This window comes from Papaver somniferum, unplaced genomic scaffold, assembly GCF_003573695.1.
Source record: "Papaver somniferum cultivar HN1 unplaced genomic scaffold, ASM357369v1 unplaced-scaffold_57, whole genome shotgun sequence".
NCBI classification, from domain to species: Eukaryota; Viridiplantae; Streptophyta; class Magnoliopsida; order Ranunculales; family Papaveraceae; genus Papaver; species Papaver somniferum.
Genome location: NW_020648415.1, coordinates 3,548,108 through 3,564,826, shown reverse-complemented (window position 1 = coordinate 3,564,826; position 16,719 = coordinate 3,548,108). Strand labels below are relative to the sequence as shown.

The following is a 16,719-nucleotide window of genomic DNA, read 5'->3' as shown; positions in this document are numbered from 1 at the left end:
TTGCTTCAGTTTCGGCAAGTCTCTCTTTCAACACAAAGAGATTACGAAGAAGATTATCACATTAAGAATTTTTTGAGCGAACCTCTTCTTCACGATATTTAACAGTAGATTGTAAGAGTTTTTATCCACCATCATAACCTTTAAAGAGTTTTCTCAACTTTCTGTTTTCTTGACAGAGAGGACCCAAGAATTTCCTCAAGCAGGCAGTTGACTTTGTTTCTTTTAAAGCTTGATTAAACATCTTGATATATTGAAAAACGTCCTCGTCAATATTCTGTCCTTCTTCAGAATCACTATCGTCCGAAAGATCATCCAACTGCTCATCAAGAGACCTTTTCCAGTTGAATGTAGATTCGGCTGAAGAAGATTATAAGGAGTTATCTTTAGTGGTTTCAGATAATTGAAACTTATCTGAACATCCCTGAACTGATGTTGCACAATCATAGATAATGCTCTTGTCCATAGAGTCAGATCGCTACAAACACAGACTTGTAAGGTCTTAAACGTGTTTGCCTGCTCTGATACCAATTGAAAAAGTGGGGGACTAACAACACCACCTAATATTTCGCTTATCTGTATGGACTAACTCCGAAATACTTTGCTAGAGAATCAACTAGACAGTCAGACTCAATCTAGATAACAGTACCTCAAGGAGTTAATATATCTCTCTTGTTTTTGATATTACTCAAGCTAATAGAAATCATCGAGTCCTAATCAAACACAAGGAATACTTGGAAGGTACCAAAGACCAATATCCAAGGATCAATCAATATCAATCAACAACCAAATGTCGGATTTCCAATTGATGATCACGAACGCACAACCTGTATTATTTCAATTATATAACAAATATAATGCGGAAATAGAAATAACACAGACACCGGAATTTTGTTAAAGAGGAAACCGCAAATGCAAAAAAAACCTGGGACCTAGTCCAAATTGAATATACACTGTATTAAGACGCTACAGACACTAGCCTACTCCAAGCTAACTTCGGCCTGGACTATAGTTGAACCCCAATCAGTCTCCCACTAATTTAAGGTATAGTTGTACTCCCTACGCCTCTGAACCCAGCAGCACACAGCGCACTTGATTCCCTTAGATGATCTCACCCACAACCAAGAGTTGCTGCAACCCAAAATCACAGACTTGATAATAAACAAATCTACCCCACACAAAAAATTCTATCAAAGGATAAATCTGTCTCCCACAGAAGAACCCTAGGTTTTTGTTTCGTCTTATGATATGAAATCAAGGTGAACAAGAACCAATTAATAATCCGGCCTTATATTCCTGAAGAACAGCCTAGATTAATCAATCACCTCTCAACAGTCTTACTTGTATAAACAAGAGGACGTCGAGGAATCACAAACAGTGAGACGAAGATGTTTGTGACTTCTTTATCTTGCCTATCGGAGAACTCTCACGATCTCAAGCAAATCAATAAGATTGTACTCGTACGATAGAAGATGCAAGATCGGATCACACAACTACGTACGATAAAAGTAGTATCGGTCTGGCTTCGCAATCCCAATGAAGTCTTTAAGTCGTTAACCTGGTTTTAGAGAAGAAAACCAAAGGTTAGAGGAGAATCGACTCTAGAGAGCGCACTAGTATCACACATACGTGTGGGGATTAGTTTTGCCCAATGCTAGATGTCTCCTTTATATAGTTTTCAAATCAGGGTTTTGCCTTAGGTACAAAGCAATCAATATTCACCGTCAGATGAAACCTGATTTAGATTCAAGCTAATATTTCTCAACCGTTAGATCGAAAACTTAGCGTGTCACACACACTTGAGATATACGTTTACTGGGTTTGTGAAAACCGTGCCCAAACGTGTACGTGTATGTTTGTTCAACATAGTAACCCAAAAGGTTAACCATATGAGCATTTCATATTAACCTTGTTCTTCTTCACCATAACTAGTTCAATTGACTCAAATGAACTAGTTAGAGAGTTTTTCAATTGCTATGAGATCTTATGTAACTACACAAGACACAATTGAAAAAAAGATGATTCGATTCGGTTTGAATCGGCTCATGAAATTTATAGCCACGGTTTGCATACTGCATTCCTTAGTAATTTAAGTTTCATGTTCAGAGCATATCTTTAGATCATAACCCACTCAAGTACGTAAACAAGTTCGCGGACTTAAGGAAACCGACAAACTCAGTAGAAAATCTCGGCAAGGAGACTTCCGCCAGTTTGCGGACTAGGTTCGCGGACTGAGTTCGCGTACTAAACACGCAAACGAGGTTTTTGGAAATCCCAACAGAAATTCTCGGTAAGAGAACTTCCGTCAGTTCGCGGACTGAGTTCGCGGACTTGGCAAAGCCAATTCGTCCGGTCTCTCTCAATCAACAAAGTTCGCAAACTTCGGATTAAGGAATAAGACTTATGCACATATGTGTTACCACACAATGCTTATATCCATCATTGGTTATATTGACCGAAACTCTCATTCCAACCATTGAAACATTCTTAGAGGACGTTGTATAGTTGTTACACTATTTCTCGTCAAAGCAATTTTCAAAGTGATTGAAACATTATGACTTTCGTCATTAGGTGAAGATAAACCCTATCAAAGCGAAACACTTTAGCAACACATGATTTCGAGATATAGATAGGCGAGATATACTCGGCTCGAAATATCAAATGTGTATGATCCAGTCTATATAACATACGACTTTTGTCTCATAAGAAGTAAGAGATAGAAGAGATAAACTTTTGAGTGATAGATAAGTTCAAGTCTCCACATACCTTTTTGTTGATGAAGTTCCAAGGTTCCTTGAGTAGATCTTCGTCGTTGTATAATGAATCTCCATGAAGTCCTTGATCTCAACTACACTTTTCTATCCTAGTCCGAGACTTAGATATTCAGACTATAAATCAGGACTCATAGTTGTGATCACTAACATTGAAAAACATGCTTGATATAACAACGCATGCGAGGTCGACCGAGCTATGATCTAATAAAGATGATGGTGTTGGCTTAGGTGTAAAGGAAGGCATAGGTTTTCTGTAGGATGAAATAGAATTTTGTGATGAAGATTGTCTTCTAGCAAAGAATGCAGAATTTGTGGGATTTGTGATCAGAGAGGAATATGAATCTGAATCTTGTTCCTTCAAGAATTGTTCATGAATTAAAAGTCGATATCGAAGCTCAGAAAAAGACAATGGAGGTTCCCTATTTTGCATACTAACCACAAAGTGAATAAATTCTTTACCATGACCATTAAGAGTATACATTACCAGATCAGAATCTTGAACTGGTTTGCCAATTTCTGCAAGTGAGTCAGCAATTGTTTTAATATGATGAAGAAATTCATAGATTGTTGAAAAGCCTTTGTTGATAGTATGAAGTTGATATTGCAACATTGACTTCCTAGCAAGAAATTGATCACAAAACAGCTTAGCCAGATGCAATCACTTTTCCCGTGTTATGTGTTTACCAAGAAGCTCAGACGAGAAAGATCTATCAAAACTTGCATTAATACAAGATCCAACAAATTTGTCGATCTGCAACCATTCTAGATAGTTTGGATTAGGTAAATGAATGTTGTTAATCACCACTGTAGGCATCTCAGGATGAACAGATCCATCAACAAAACCATAAAGATTTGTATAGATAAGAATAGAAGAATCTGATCTTTCCAAACTAAGTAATTTGATCCATCTAACTTTCCAGACATAAAATTGGAGAAGTGTTGAAACGAAATTGTAAATCGACTATGAAAAACAAACGGATTATAGAAATTTGTTTGTTGTGGTGGTTGATGTTGAATGTTTTGTTGTTGTGGGAAGGTAAAATTTGTAGTTTGATGTAATTGTTGTGGCATATAAGAGGAGTGAATAGGAGTATGTTGTAATGGTGATTGTGTAGTAGCAGTAAATAATGGTGATTGTATTGGTTGAGAAGTGAAAAGTGGTGAAGTTCGGTGTGTAGAAGGCGGTGTTGGTGATTGTTGTGATGAAGAAGGTAAAGATTGATGTGTTGATGGTGGTGGTTGAGAAGAGTGGGACGGTGAAGGTCGATGTGTAGAAGACGGTGTTGGTGGTTGTTGTGACGAAGAAGGTAGAAATTGATGTTGTTGGATGTGGTTAGAAGAGAATAAGGGTGGAAACAAAGTTGCAGTAGACATATTTGTGTTGAGATTGTTGTTGTTGGTGACATCGGAAGAAGATGCAAGCGTTATTTGAGTAGTTCTCACCATTTTTAGGTTTAAGTTGGAGGTTTAATGGTGAGAAGTTGAAGATTAGGTAAAGTTACAGGATCAGAAGGAAGTTGAAATTTCCTTTTGGTATCTGATACCATGTGAAAACTGTGAAGTATTTTATTCAATGAATGTTAACCTGACAAGAGTACAGGACTGAGTCTTATATAGACTCACGGACTCAACAGAGAACAAATATTACAGGAGGTGAATAACAGATTGTAATTAGTATAGTTACAGATAACAACTGTAATAAACCTAGATTCTGTGGCTATGATTAACAGTAATAAAGTAGTCTGTACAACGTACGGATGCTTAACTCATTCTAACAGTATGATGATATGAAAACATTAAAGAAAGTTGCAGTCTTCAGCAACTTACATACATTGCAACTCGCAAGAATGGATATGGTTCTCTTTAATGGAATCCCTGATAATAATAGTTTCAGCATGAAATGAATATTAAAATTTGGACAGCAAGTAACCACTAGATGATGAGTTCATATGAATTTTACCTCATAAGTTTCAGTCCAGTATTTAAGTGCGAAAAGTGTGAGACGGGAAAAAGAATGCAAGTGTTAAATGTACTTGAGGAAATAGAGTGCGACAATCATATGGAGTTATCATAAATTACTAGATTCAGATGGAGTCCGCTTAAGCCATTTCCACCGCCAAAATCACATAGGGTGGAGGCTGCTTGAGCAATTCCCATCCCCGTGGAAGGAGGCCACTGGAACCACTCCCACCTCCATGAATGGAGGCCGTCTGAGTCATTCCCACTGCCGTTGGGTGGGGGACGCTTAAGCCATTCCCACAGCCATGGCCGCTTAAGCAATTCCCCCCGTCCAAATCACTGATCAGGTTATGTCATGAATAAATCATCTTCATTAATTTTCTTAATCCTTCTGCTTGTTCTCAACCTTCACAGAGTCGTTGTTGCAAATGGTGATGTAGTCGCTGATCTATGCAAGAATGCATCAACAACACCGGATAGCATGTTAAGTTATGATTTCTGCGTGTCAGCTCTTGAATCAAACCCTAAAAGTAAGACTTCAGATCTCTTGGGACTTGGTGTAATATCAATGGAGTTAATTGCAAACAATGCAACCAATCTTTTACCCTATATTGGTAAACTTCTTGAAGAGGGAAAAAAAGAACGGTTCGTTAAGCAAGCTTTAGATACTTGTTTGGAAGTTTATGCGGATGCCACTCGTTCCGTTGAAGATGCCATTACAGATTTCAAAGATAAAGTTTATTACGATGCTCGTGCCGAAATTACTGGTGCGAATGACTATTCGGTTGCTTGTGAAGATACGTTTAATGAACGAAATTTAACATTTCCATTGAGGAAACAAGTTGATGATTTTAGAAAGCTAGTTGATATTTCTCTCGTCATTATTGATTTGGTAGAATCACAAGGCTAGTTGTTGATTTGGTAGAATCAGCAGGCTAGTTGATATTTCTCTTATCATTATTAATAATCGGTAGAATAATGTTTTTTTAAATACTTTAGCTTTTATTTTTATTTAGGGTCTCACGAACCCTCGTAAAAAAAGTTGCGTTTTCTTTCTTTCACTCTATAAGCATTATATTTTCAGCCTTTTGTCTACTAGCAAACTACTTCCATTTATTGAGAGTATGAATGCCTTCTGCTGGAAACCTAATTTTTATGGTACCAGTGAACCCGTCGGCACCAGACTCTATAGACCATAAACTCCAAAATCGCTACAGTAAACTGCAGATAGATCTTGTCAAAGTTCAATCTATAAACTAAAATGTACTCCTACGACACTTCTCATCCAGTTTGGAGCATAGTTATCAAAGGTGATTATGCTGGAATTTTTTTTAGACTAAAACGCAAATTATATTGAAAATGAGACAGTCATAAAGCATGAGTGCAACAAGGTACAAAGAAAAACATGGCTACAAGTAGGTCATGTCAATACATCATTCCAGTTACATATCAGAGTGCTCAAAGGAATGTTATCAAAAGTCTTAGCCATATAAGACTGGACCAATTGTAAATGGTATACTTTACTGCAATGACAAGCTAACTGTAATTTCTCTTCCTTCCTCCTTAAAATTTATTGTTTTTTTCTGTCCAGATATTCCAATTACAGTGGATATTCAGTGTAGGAGGAACAATCAATCCATATTCCATGCTGCCTAGAAAGATGAAGCTTCACCACTATCTGAAATTATAACTACTACTACTATTAGTGAGTCTTTGTTCATCGTCATCCCAACCATCCTAGTAAAATAACCATTCTAGAAATTGTTGTACCTCAATAGTAAAATATACTACCTCCGTCTCTAATTAGATGACCTAGTTAAAATTTACTAGTAAATTTAAAAATGATTTATCTCTCAAACTATACAACGGATTTTCATAAATTTTGTATCATCGGAAAGCATTTTAAAACACCTATCTAATGAATATAAACATGGCTATCAAATGTTACATATTTCTTATAATAATACTAATCTATCACTCCACTTATTTATGGTATAGGTCATCTAATTAGGGACAGAGGGAGTATAACGAGAACAAGATTGCTACTACTATATTTTACTTGTCCCCAAAACACTTAATTACGGGCAGTTCACTTCCGCTATTGGCTTGTTGCTATATTTTGGATATGTTAGAGCATTGCTCGGTCGAACTCACATGCGTTGCTATATCAAGTATGTTTGTCAATATTAGTGATCAAAACTATATGTCTTGATTTCTAGTTTAATTATGACTAAGTCACGGTCTAGGTCTATGACTAAGTCTCGGTATTGGTGAAGGAGACAGGTTGGGTATGTGTAACCGTACGCGTACCAACGTAAGTTTTCCAACCGAAAATTTCTGTTGAGTTTGTAGTTTGCAATCTAGTAAACCAATCACCTTAGGTACGCGTACCCACAGAAGTTTTCGAACCGAAAATTTCTATTGAGTTTGTAAATTCAAATCCGGCAGCTAAGGTACTCATATCCGTACGCGTACCCAGGATGGTTATTTCTCAAATCGGTAGTTCATGAACTTAAAACAATAAATTATAAGGAATGCAATCTTTGCGAACCGTGGATATATTGTTCATGAATTGATTCAAATGGATCAAACTGTTTTTGTTTCAATTGTGTCTATGAATAAAGACCTAAGCAATTGAACAACTCTTCAACTAGTTCTTATGAGTCATTTGAACTAGTTATGTGAAAGATGAATACGGTTAATATGAAAGTGCTCATATGGCTAACCATTGGTTAACTATTTGTGAACCAACTAAGTGTAAACGTTTAGGTACGGTTACTCAAACCTAAATAAACATATACATTTCATTTGTGTGTGACAAGCTAAGTTTCGGTCTAACGGTTGAAAGATTTTAGCTTGGTTGAACCAGGTTTTTCATCTAACGGTGAATATTGAATGCTTTGTTACCAAGGTAACTTAGATTGCAAACCCTGATTTGAAAACTATATAAGGGGAACTCTAGCAACTGGAAAAACTAATCCCCACACCTCCTGTGTGATACTAGTTGGTTTTGTTAGAGAAGATTCTCCTTTAACCTTAGGTTTCTTCTCGAGACCCTGTAGGTTAACGACTGAAAGAATTCATTGGGATTGTGAAGCCAGACGAAACTACTTCTCTTGTAGTTGAGCGATCTGATCTTGCCATTTTCTATCGTACGAGTTCAACTGAATAATTGACTTGAGATTATATCTCTAATACGGCAAGATAAAAAGAAATCACAAACATCTTCGTCTCATCGTTTGTGATTCCGCAATATCTTGTTTCGCTACCATACGATTAAGATTATTGTGAGGTGCTTGATAATACTAGGATGTTCTTCGGGAATATAAGTCTGGGTTATCAATTAGTTCTTGTTCACCTTGATTTATCAAAAGACGGAACAAAAAATCATAGGTTTGTCTATGGGAGACTGATTTATCTATTATCGTAGGCATTTCTGTGTGATACAGATTTGTTTATTAAAGTCTTCGACTTTGGGTCGTACCAACTCTTAGTTGTGGGTGAGATCAGCTAAGGGAATCAAGTGCGTAGTATCCTGCTGGGATCAGATACGTAAGGAGTGCAACTGTACCTTGAATCAGTGTGATATTTTTTAGGGTTCAACTATAGTCCAGATCGAAGTTATTTTTTAGTAGGCTAGTGTCTATAGCGGCTTAATACAGTGTGGTGTTCAATCTGGACCAGGTCCTCGGGTTTTTCTGCATTTGCGGTTTTCTCATTAACAAAATTCTGGTGTCTGTGTTATTCCTATTCCGCATTATATTTTGTTATATAATTGAAATATCACAGATTGTGCGTTAAGATCAATCAATTAAAATATCCAACCTTTGGTTGTTGATTTACATTAATTCACACTTGAACATTGGTCTTTGGTACCGTTCAAGTTATTTCACATAATAATCAGGCTCACGGATTTCTATTTGTTCGATTTGCTGATTAAATTGTGAAATAGAGATATTAAAACTCTTTGATATACTTTATTAAGATTGAGTCTAATTGATTCTCTTGAAAGTATATTGGAGTTAGTCCATACAGATTGCTAATCTGGATATTGGGTGAGATTGTTGTACCCTCCTCGCATTTTCAGGATAAAAAAATAATAATGCTAGGTTTATCAGGAATTAATCTCGTCCCCCACATCATCTGGGACCCACTTCAGCCTTTCCCTATCCAAATGCAGAAAAGCATTCTCCTCGTTCATTCGGTCCCTTCACAGGAGTGAACTCGGTTTTTTCTTGGGGGTGAACATAGCATCACTCATACAAAAGCGACAAAAAATAAAAAAAAGTTCACGTAATGACGTAAATCCACTGACCACAACCAAGGATTCTCCTCCCACTTGACCTAAGCGAAATGATTAGCTTTTAGAGAACAAAAATGATTGGTATATAAAAATGGTGATATCCGGATTGAGAGACTGTTAAAACCCGCTTCATCCTTTTATAATCTAACTACTGAGAACGCTCTCCTACAAGCCATTAGATCTCTTCATGGATTGTACCTGGGATTCTCTATTACGTGTAGACCAGTGGAGCACGGAGACGGCAATATTGGCGCCTTTTCCGCGTTAGCCACGCGTCGGATACAGGACATGCGTTGGACAGTGACACGACGAGCGTGTGACACACAAAGATGATATTTGAGGCTAATAAAAAAAAGTTTCATCAAAAAAATTCAAATTAACCTTCAAAAAAGATGAAAATTGATATGATATATCAATACCTCTTTGGAGATTTACAATGTTAGGCCTATTCTATGCACATGCCAAAAAAAAAAGAACTTTTTGGCATACCCGGTGGCATGGAAAAAGAGTTGCGTCATTATGGGAAAACCACAGAGCGACAAAGTTTCCATCGACCGTTATTATCCAGAACGCTGGCGATATCCTGAGTATCGCTGGCGATATTAATATTATCGATCAGTAATTATTTTGCAACGACTATTTCCCCATGTTGGTTCCTATATATATACACCCTTGTACTTATCCAAGTTACTCAGACCTACTTGTACATATATTTCACCAATTTCTGTATCTCTATTCTCATTATAAATTTCAATAATCACCAATGGCGAGATCTAACGGAGAGAGAAATGTTATTATGAATCTATTTAGATTACAACAAGAAATGCATCGAAGGAGGTTGCAACAACTTGATGATGAGGAAGCTGAAGATAATAAAATAATTGACACTTTGATGCTTGTAAATATGGGACAAATACCTAGAGTTCCAGATCCACAAGAAGTATTCTCAAGAAGCTATACGCATCGAGGGAGGGAACTTTACCATCAGAAGCTGATGCGCGATTATTTTCTTCCTAATTGTGTGTACTCTGATCAAAATTTTCAAGGTATATTCTGTATTCCTCGTCATCTGGTGAAAAAGATTATTGAAGAGCTTCGTCGAGTAGAACCTCAATTTAATTATAAGTTTGATGCACTAATAGGAAATGGTGATATTACCACAAACCCATATCTTCTTTTTGTCTCAGCATCAAATATCAGATCTCCTTCTCTGTTTAGAACCCATCTCATTGAACACAACTGAAATCCAAATTCATATTTTTGACACCAACTACCAGTCCAGCAGATCGAACCCATCTTCAATCGCAGCAACAATGACCTAATCTCCTCTTCCTAATCACCACCGGCTACATCTCAGCCAAAACCTTCAACAACACACTCAAGATCAAAGTCATTACTACAAATCAGTAGAACTCATCTTCAATTTATCGATCTCTTAATTCCTCTGAATTTCATTGCCGCCATGTTTCTTCGATTTCAAATAGAGGAAGAAGAATAAAAGCTGTTATAAGAGAAATAATTTCTCCTCTGATTTTTAGGTTATGTGTAGGGATAGAAATGGACACAGACACCCAGCTTTCGAATTTAGGCCACCACCAATAATAAAAACCCCTTATCTTCCTATGTGGTCCCGATAGTACCTGCACGTGAGAAATGACGTTTTTTCTTTTCTTTGATTTCTTCCACCAACAACAGCCGTCTCTTACTTCTCAGATCCACTTCTTCTCTTCAATTTGTCCATATCACTAAAGTTGTTATGCTTTTCAGACAGATAAATTTGCATTACTAAAGCTGACATGCTTTTCAGACAGAGATGAAGAAACAAAAGCGAAATAATTTCTTTCCAAATTAACGCCTACACGTGCTTCTGCCCTTCTTTCTTCAAATGGATAATTTCTTCTTCTTTTGATATAAATGACCACAAAGTACCTAAACACTCAAAAGAAAACATAAGATACATAGTTTACAAGAAAACTTAGCAAAAAAAAAAACAACAACATAAACAATAGATAAATATCAAGGTATTTTAGACACCTATCAATTATCAAGACCGGTCATACCAAATCATAAGTCTAGGAATCGTGATTAGTTATACCAAAATACATAATCTGATTTAAGATCGGTTTTCCCATTCCACGCATATTGTCCATCCAAAGATTTGCAATGAATAGCTGGACCAATAAGCCTATTGATTTCCCTTTCGATCCACGAAAGAAGTTCATGAATGTACTTCCTTTAAAAATGTAAAAAATTGTTGCCTAGGATGAAATCTTCATCATAACCAATCAACATAATCACAAAACTATATACAAGATTATGTCGATGTCATATCTACGAAGTTCAATAGATAAGCGTTATACTTCGTAGTCTAATTCCCTAATACTATGATCATATTATAATGATCATGTCACATCACTAGAGTATTGTACAATATGTACAATATATACAACTTCGTAGTTATGTTTTAAATATAGAACAACTTCAAAGATACGTTAGGAATGAAATAGTTCAAGTTAACATTACTAACCTCAAGTGGAAGTACGATGTCGTCGTTGTAGTTCGTTACTTCTTCACATTCTTCAGGTCTTCGGAGTAATACTTGCATGTCTCAATATTCCTAGACTTTCTAGTCGAACCTAAACGAAGTTGACTCTAGTATTTAATCAAGCGACTCTGGATGAGTTTTGATACTAAAATATAACAACCAAACTTGACATACCAACGCTTGGTGATTTCAACCGAGCTATGCTCTAACAAATAAATTGTTATTACTTGAGGTATAAATGTCTAGAATTATCAGTTGAACCACATGAATATGAGAATTGGTGGAATCCTGAGTCTCAGTACCTCTCGATATTGTGACAATCTTTTGTATATATTTTCTTTAATTTTAATGTTTTCATTTATTAAGTCTTAATTCGAATCTCATCAAGTCCGAGTTGAACGAATATATTATTTACCACTATAAAAATTACTTCAGGAACCTACTTACTCTTTTGATTGCGTAACCACCAAGGGGTAACTGGTTGTAGTTATTATAATCGGTGAGAGGCTAAAAGTGGGATTATAGGGTTTATGAAAGTGAGTTAAGGGAGGTTGAGCACGATCACTCTTTTCCTAAACCACGCACAGTGGTCGTTCATAGGTTGCTTCAATCATCGGGAAGGAGGCTTAGGTCCAATTTTAGGGAGGAAAGCAGATAAAGAGATAGATCAGAGAACAAGTTATTTCTATGAGTGGTTATGGGAAAGTTGTGTTTTATCTTAAAGAATTTGAGGACCTATTTATAGCTTAATTTTCAAATCTCAGGTTGGTGAAGATAGCGATTGCTTGTCGTGCGAGACAGTTTTCCCGTCTTTTCAAGACTAGATACAGATAAATTATATTGAGTTTATCTCATTATTCCAACGTTTTTACTCTCTTATGTGGTGAGAAATAGGACGGGTATTTCTCAGACGTTCCGTAGACCTCCAGACCCAAACCCCAATTGATATCTCCCCATTTGTATGAAGTTGAGACATCCTTTGTGATGATGCGTTGAGAGAGATATATTCTCTTTAACCCAAATCTCTCTTAGTGTTTACTAGCTTTTTGTCAACCTAAATCCAGCATACCCTTGAACATTTTCTAACCAAGACATAATTTTTTCCTTACAAGAGTCTTCTCTATGCCAACACCCAAACAATTTCCAGTTTCTAGACCTAATAGGTTCATTTGGGTAGAGGTCTAGAAATATGGGACAATGATCCGATCCTAGAAAGGGTAAATTCTTTAAGAAAGTGTTTGGGAAATGAAATAACCAATCTGACTTGATAAGGCCCCTGTCTAGTATGGATTTGATCCTACTAGTGCCATTTTTACCACTAGTCCAAGTAAATTGACTACCATGGAATCCTAGATCAGTTAAGCCAGAATCGTGTACTAGCTGAACTATTTTTGAAGACTTAGAGGAAGTACCAGAGATGTTAGATCTTTCCTCAGCATGCATGGTGAGATTTTAAATATCCTAGCAAAATCCATGTTGCATCTATGTTTAAGGTTTCACATACTGACTTAATGAAATTCCAATGAAGTTTCCTTTCCTGAGGGTATGAAGAACCATACACACAAGATAAGAGCCATTGTGGCCTACATGGATCACTTTTTATCAAACAATGTATCTTATTCTTGTCACCATAACTAATATCAAGCTGAAAACCATCCTTCCACAGTAAACATATACCTCTGGCTCTACCAATAAAAGGAACCAAAAAATTATTAGGAAAACCTAGTAGTGTCTTCTAAGGGGTGTCTTTTGGGGGCGGAAATACCAAATTACCCTTCCCTCAAAATAAAAATCTAAAAACTTAAAATCAAAAAACAAAATCATATCCCCCATTTCAATCTTCTCCATATATTGCACACTATTTCCCTAACTCAAATTAGATACAGAGTTATATCTCTCTTGAGAAATCTAAAAACAAAAGCTTTGTTGAAGAATAATTCTGTCCCTCTAATCTAAATATTCCCCACCTTGAAAACAATTTTTTTTTTTACATTCGGAAGTGATGAAGACCATGCCGGAAGTGATGAAGACCATTCCCGGTGTGATGAAGACATGTCGGTATAGATGAAGACTATGCTGAAAGTGAAGAAGACTATGCCGGTAGTGATGAAGACCATGTCGGAAATAATTTTTTTTACATCGCCGAAATTGATGAAGACCGTGCCGGAATTAATGAAGACCATGCCGGAATTGATGAAGACCATGCAGGAAAGCGGCATCGACATGCTTGGTAACTAACATTCAATGCCGTAACTAAATGCTTAGTAACTAACATTTAATGCTTGGAATGCTTCGTTAATGATTATTTCAATATCTTGAAAATTGCTTTGATGTTAATAGTGTGTGAAAACAGTTATTGTCATCCTCTAAGAAAGTTTCAATGATTGAAATAAAGAGCTTAGAATCATGTAACCATGTTTGGATATAAACATAGTGTGTTATCATACGTGTAAGTCCAAAACTGGGAACCTGAAGTATGCATACCCGTATGCGTAATGGCGGTTGTTGGATGTCTGGGAAGGTATGCGTACCCGTACGCATACTGGCGGAAGTTTCACGTTCGTGAATTTCCGCTGGAGTTTGGAGTGTGAATAGGTATGCGCACCCGTACGCGAACTGGCGTAACCAAACTCGGTCCGGCTACTTAAGTATGCGTACCCATTTGCATACTTGAGTTGGTTACTTTCTAAAATCGGTTTTGTACATGAACCTAAACATTTATAAATTAAGGAATGCAATCTTTGCAAACCGTGGTTATAATGTTCATGTATTAATTCGAGTGAATCAAATCGATTTTGCTTCAAATTTTTTTCTTGTATACTTCTATGAGAATATAGCGATTGAACGACTCTTTAACTAGTTTCATTTGAGTAATTTGAACTAGTTATGGCCAAGATGAATAAGGTTGATATGAGAGTATTCATATGGCTAACTTCGGTTAACTATTTGTGAGTCAACATGGCATACACATTTAGGTACGGTTACATAAACCTAAATGAGGGTATATTTCATTTGTGTGTAACAATCTAAGTTCGATCTTACGGGTGGAAGATATTAGGTTGGTTGAATCAGGTTTTTCATCTAACGGTGAAAATTAAATGCTTTGTTAGCTAGGTAACTTGGATCGCAAATCCTGATTTGAAAACTATATAAAGGAGAACTCTAGCAACTGGGAAACCTAATCCCCACACCTCCTGTGTGTTACTAGTTGCATAAATAGAGTCAATTCTCCTTTAACCTTAGGTTTCCATCGAGACCCTATAGGTTAACGACTTCAAAGACTTCATTGGGATTGTGAAGCCAGACCCAGCTATTCTCTTTGTAGTACAATTTCTCGATTTTATCGTATTGAGTACAATTGAAATAATTGACTCGATATTAATTTCTCCGATAGGCAACATAAAAGAAACCGGACCGGACAGGCCGGTCATCCCGTAAAACCCGTGAACCTGTTGCTTTTCTGGTCTGGTTCAATACTGACCCCCTAATTTTACAGAAAACCGCTTTATTTATGATAAACCGGATGACCCGGCCGATCCGACCGCTAAATCGTACGACCCAGTACGGTTCAAAAAGGGGTTGGATCCAGTATCAGGACTTTCAAAATCTATAATCTAATCAAACATTTATCATCCAAATAAGAAGAGACATGACCAAAAAGAAATATAATCTGTATGAGTTCAAGATTACAGATGGAGAGTGGAGTTAATCTATCAAATTATATGATAACAATTGAACTTTACAAACAATTAGTTACCAAATCTGTCAATAATAAGAATAGAAGAACATATCTGTAATCATATTAATGATGTTGTAATTGTGATGAATAAGTGGTGACGTTGTTTTGTGGATGATGTTGCGACGGCGACGCTGTTTTGTGGTGTTTCTGTGTATCATGTTGTTTATCTAGTAAAGGTGGTAAAGAAAAAAAAATGGAAGAAGAAGAAGACGAAAGTGGAAGAGGTAGCCAGAGGGCGGAAACAATTAGGTTTTAATACTGTATAAAGAGTTAATAAAGTGGGTGTAAGGACTAGCGTATTTTTCTTTTGACATTTAGGTCCTTTAGATAAGTCAAGATACATTTGATCCAGTGAACCCGGGTTAACCCACTGGTGGAACCATTGATCCTTGACCTAGTAATTTTACTAGTTTGACGTCCATGCCGGTTTTCAGAACACTAGTCCGAAGTTAATTGGTTGTAGGCTAGAGTCTGTAACGGCTTAATACAGTGTGGTGTTCAATCTGGACTAGGTCCCCGGATTTTTCTGCATTTGGGGTTTCCTCGTTAACAAAACTTCTGGTGTATGTATTATTTCTTTTCCGCATTATATTTTGTTATGTAATTGAAATATCACAGGTTATGCGTTTAGATCAATCAATTGGAATATCCAACCCTTGGTTATTGATTTAAATTTATTAACACTTAAATATTGGTTTTTGACACCGTTCAAGTTGTTGCACATAATAATCAGGCTCGCGGATTTCTATCTGTCTGATTTGCTGATTACATTGTGAAACAGAGATATTAAACTCTTTGATATACTTTACTACAGATTGAGTCTGACTGTCTAGTTGATTCTCTAGAAAGTGTATTGGAGTAAGTACTCTCAGATTGCCAAACGAATTTTTGGGTGTAATTGTTAGACCCATGCATTTTTAATTGATATCAGAGCAGGCTAACACTATAAACCTAATAAGTTTGTGTTTGAGTGATCCTTAAAAAAATTTCCCTATGGGAAATTTCTTTGGAAAACTTGCTCTTGGCATATGTAACGCACGCCAGAACTCCTTAATAATTGTTTAGAGATTATTAGGATCAAACCTATGGTTTCATATGATAATCTTATCACATCTAAGACTTTGGAAAACTTAGATGTTGTGAATCAATCTAAAGGAAAATTTTTAATGGAAGGAAAGTTGAAAAAACGTTCTTTACGCTCAAAGATATGAAATCTCACTAGATTAACTCTTAATCCTTTTGAGGAATACTATAGTAATGGATCAATTGACAAAGATCTGTTTAGAGCATTTGAAAATGTTTTTAGATTCTTAGAAAAGCTTAATTCTGTTAAGAAAAAGAATCATTCCGATAAAAGTTTGGTACGTGTCAAATCATGTAATCATGATGTACGAACTATCAA

The 16,719-nt window shown here is 36.3% G+C and overlaps 1 protein-coding gene across 1 annotated transcript; it reads left to right on the top strand.

Annotated features, from left to right (window-relative positions):
• The first annotated feature begins 5,085 nt into the window (after positions 1–5,085).
• On the top strand, positions 5,086–5,640 carry LOC113343324 (putative invertase inhibitor). The gene has a single exon (XM_026587552.1). The coding sequence runs from the start codon at positions 5,086–5,088 to the stop codon at positions 5,638–5,640; it is 555 nt and encodes a 184-aa protein (XP_026443337.1).
• Positions 5,641–16,719: the final 11,079 nt, after the last annotated feature.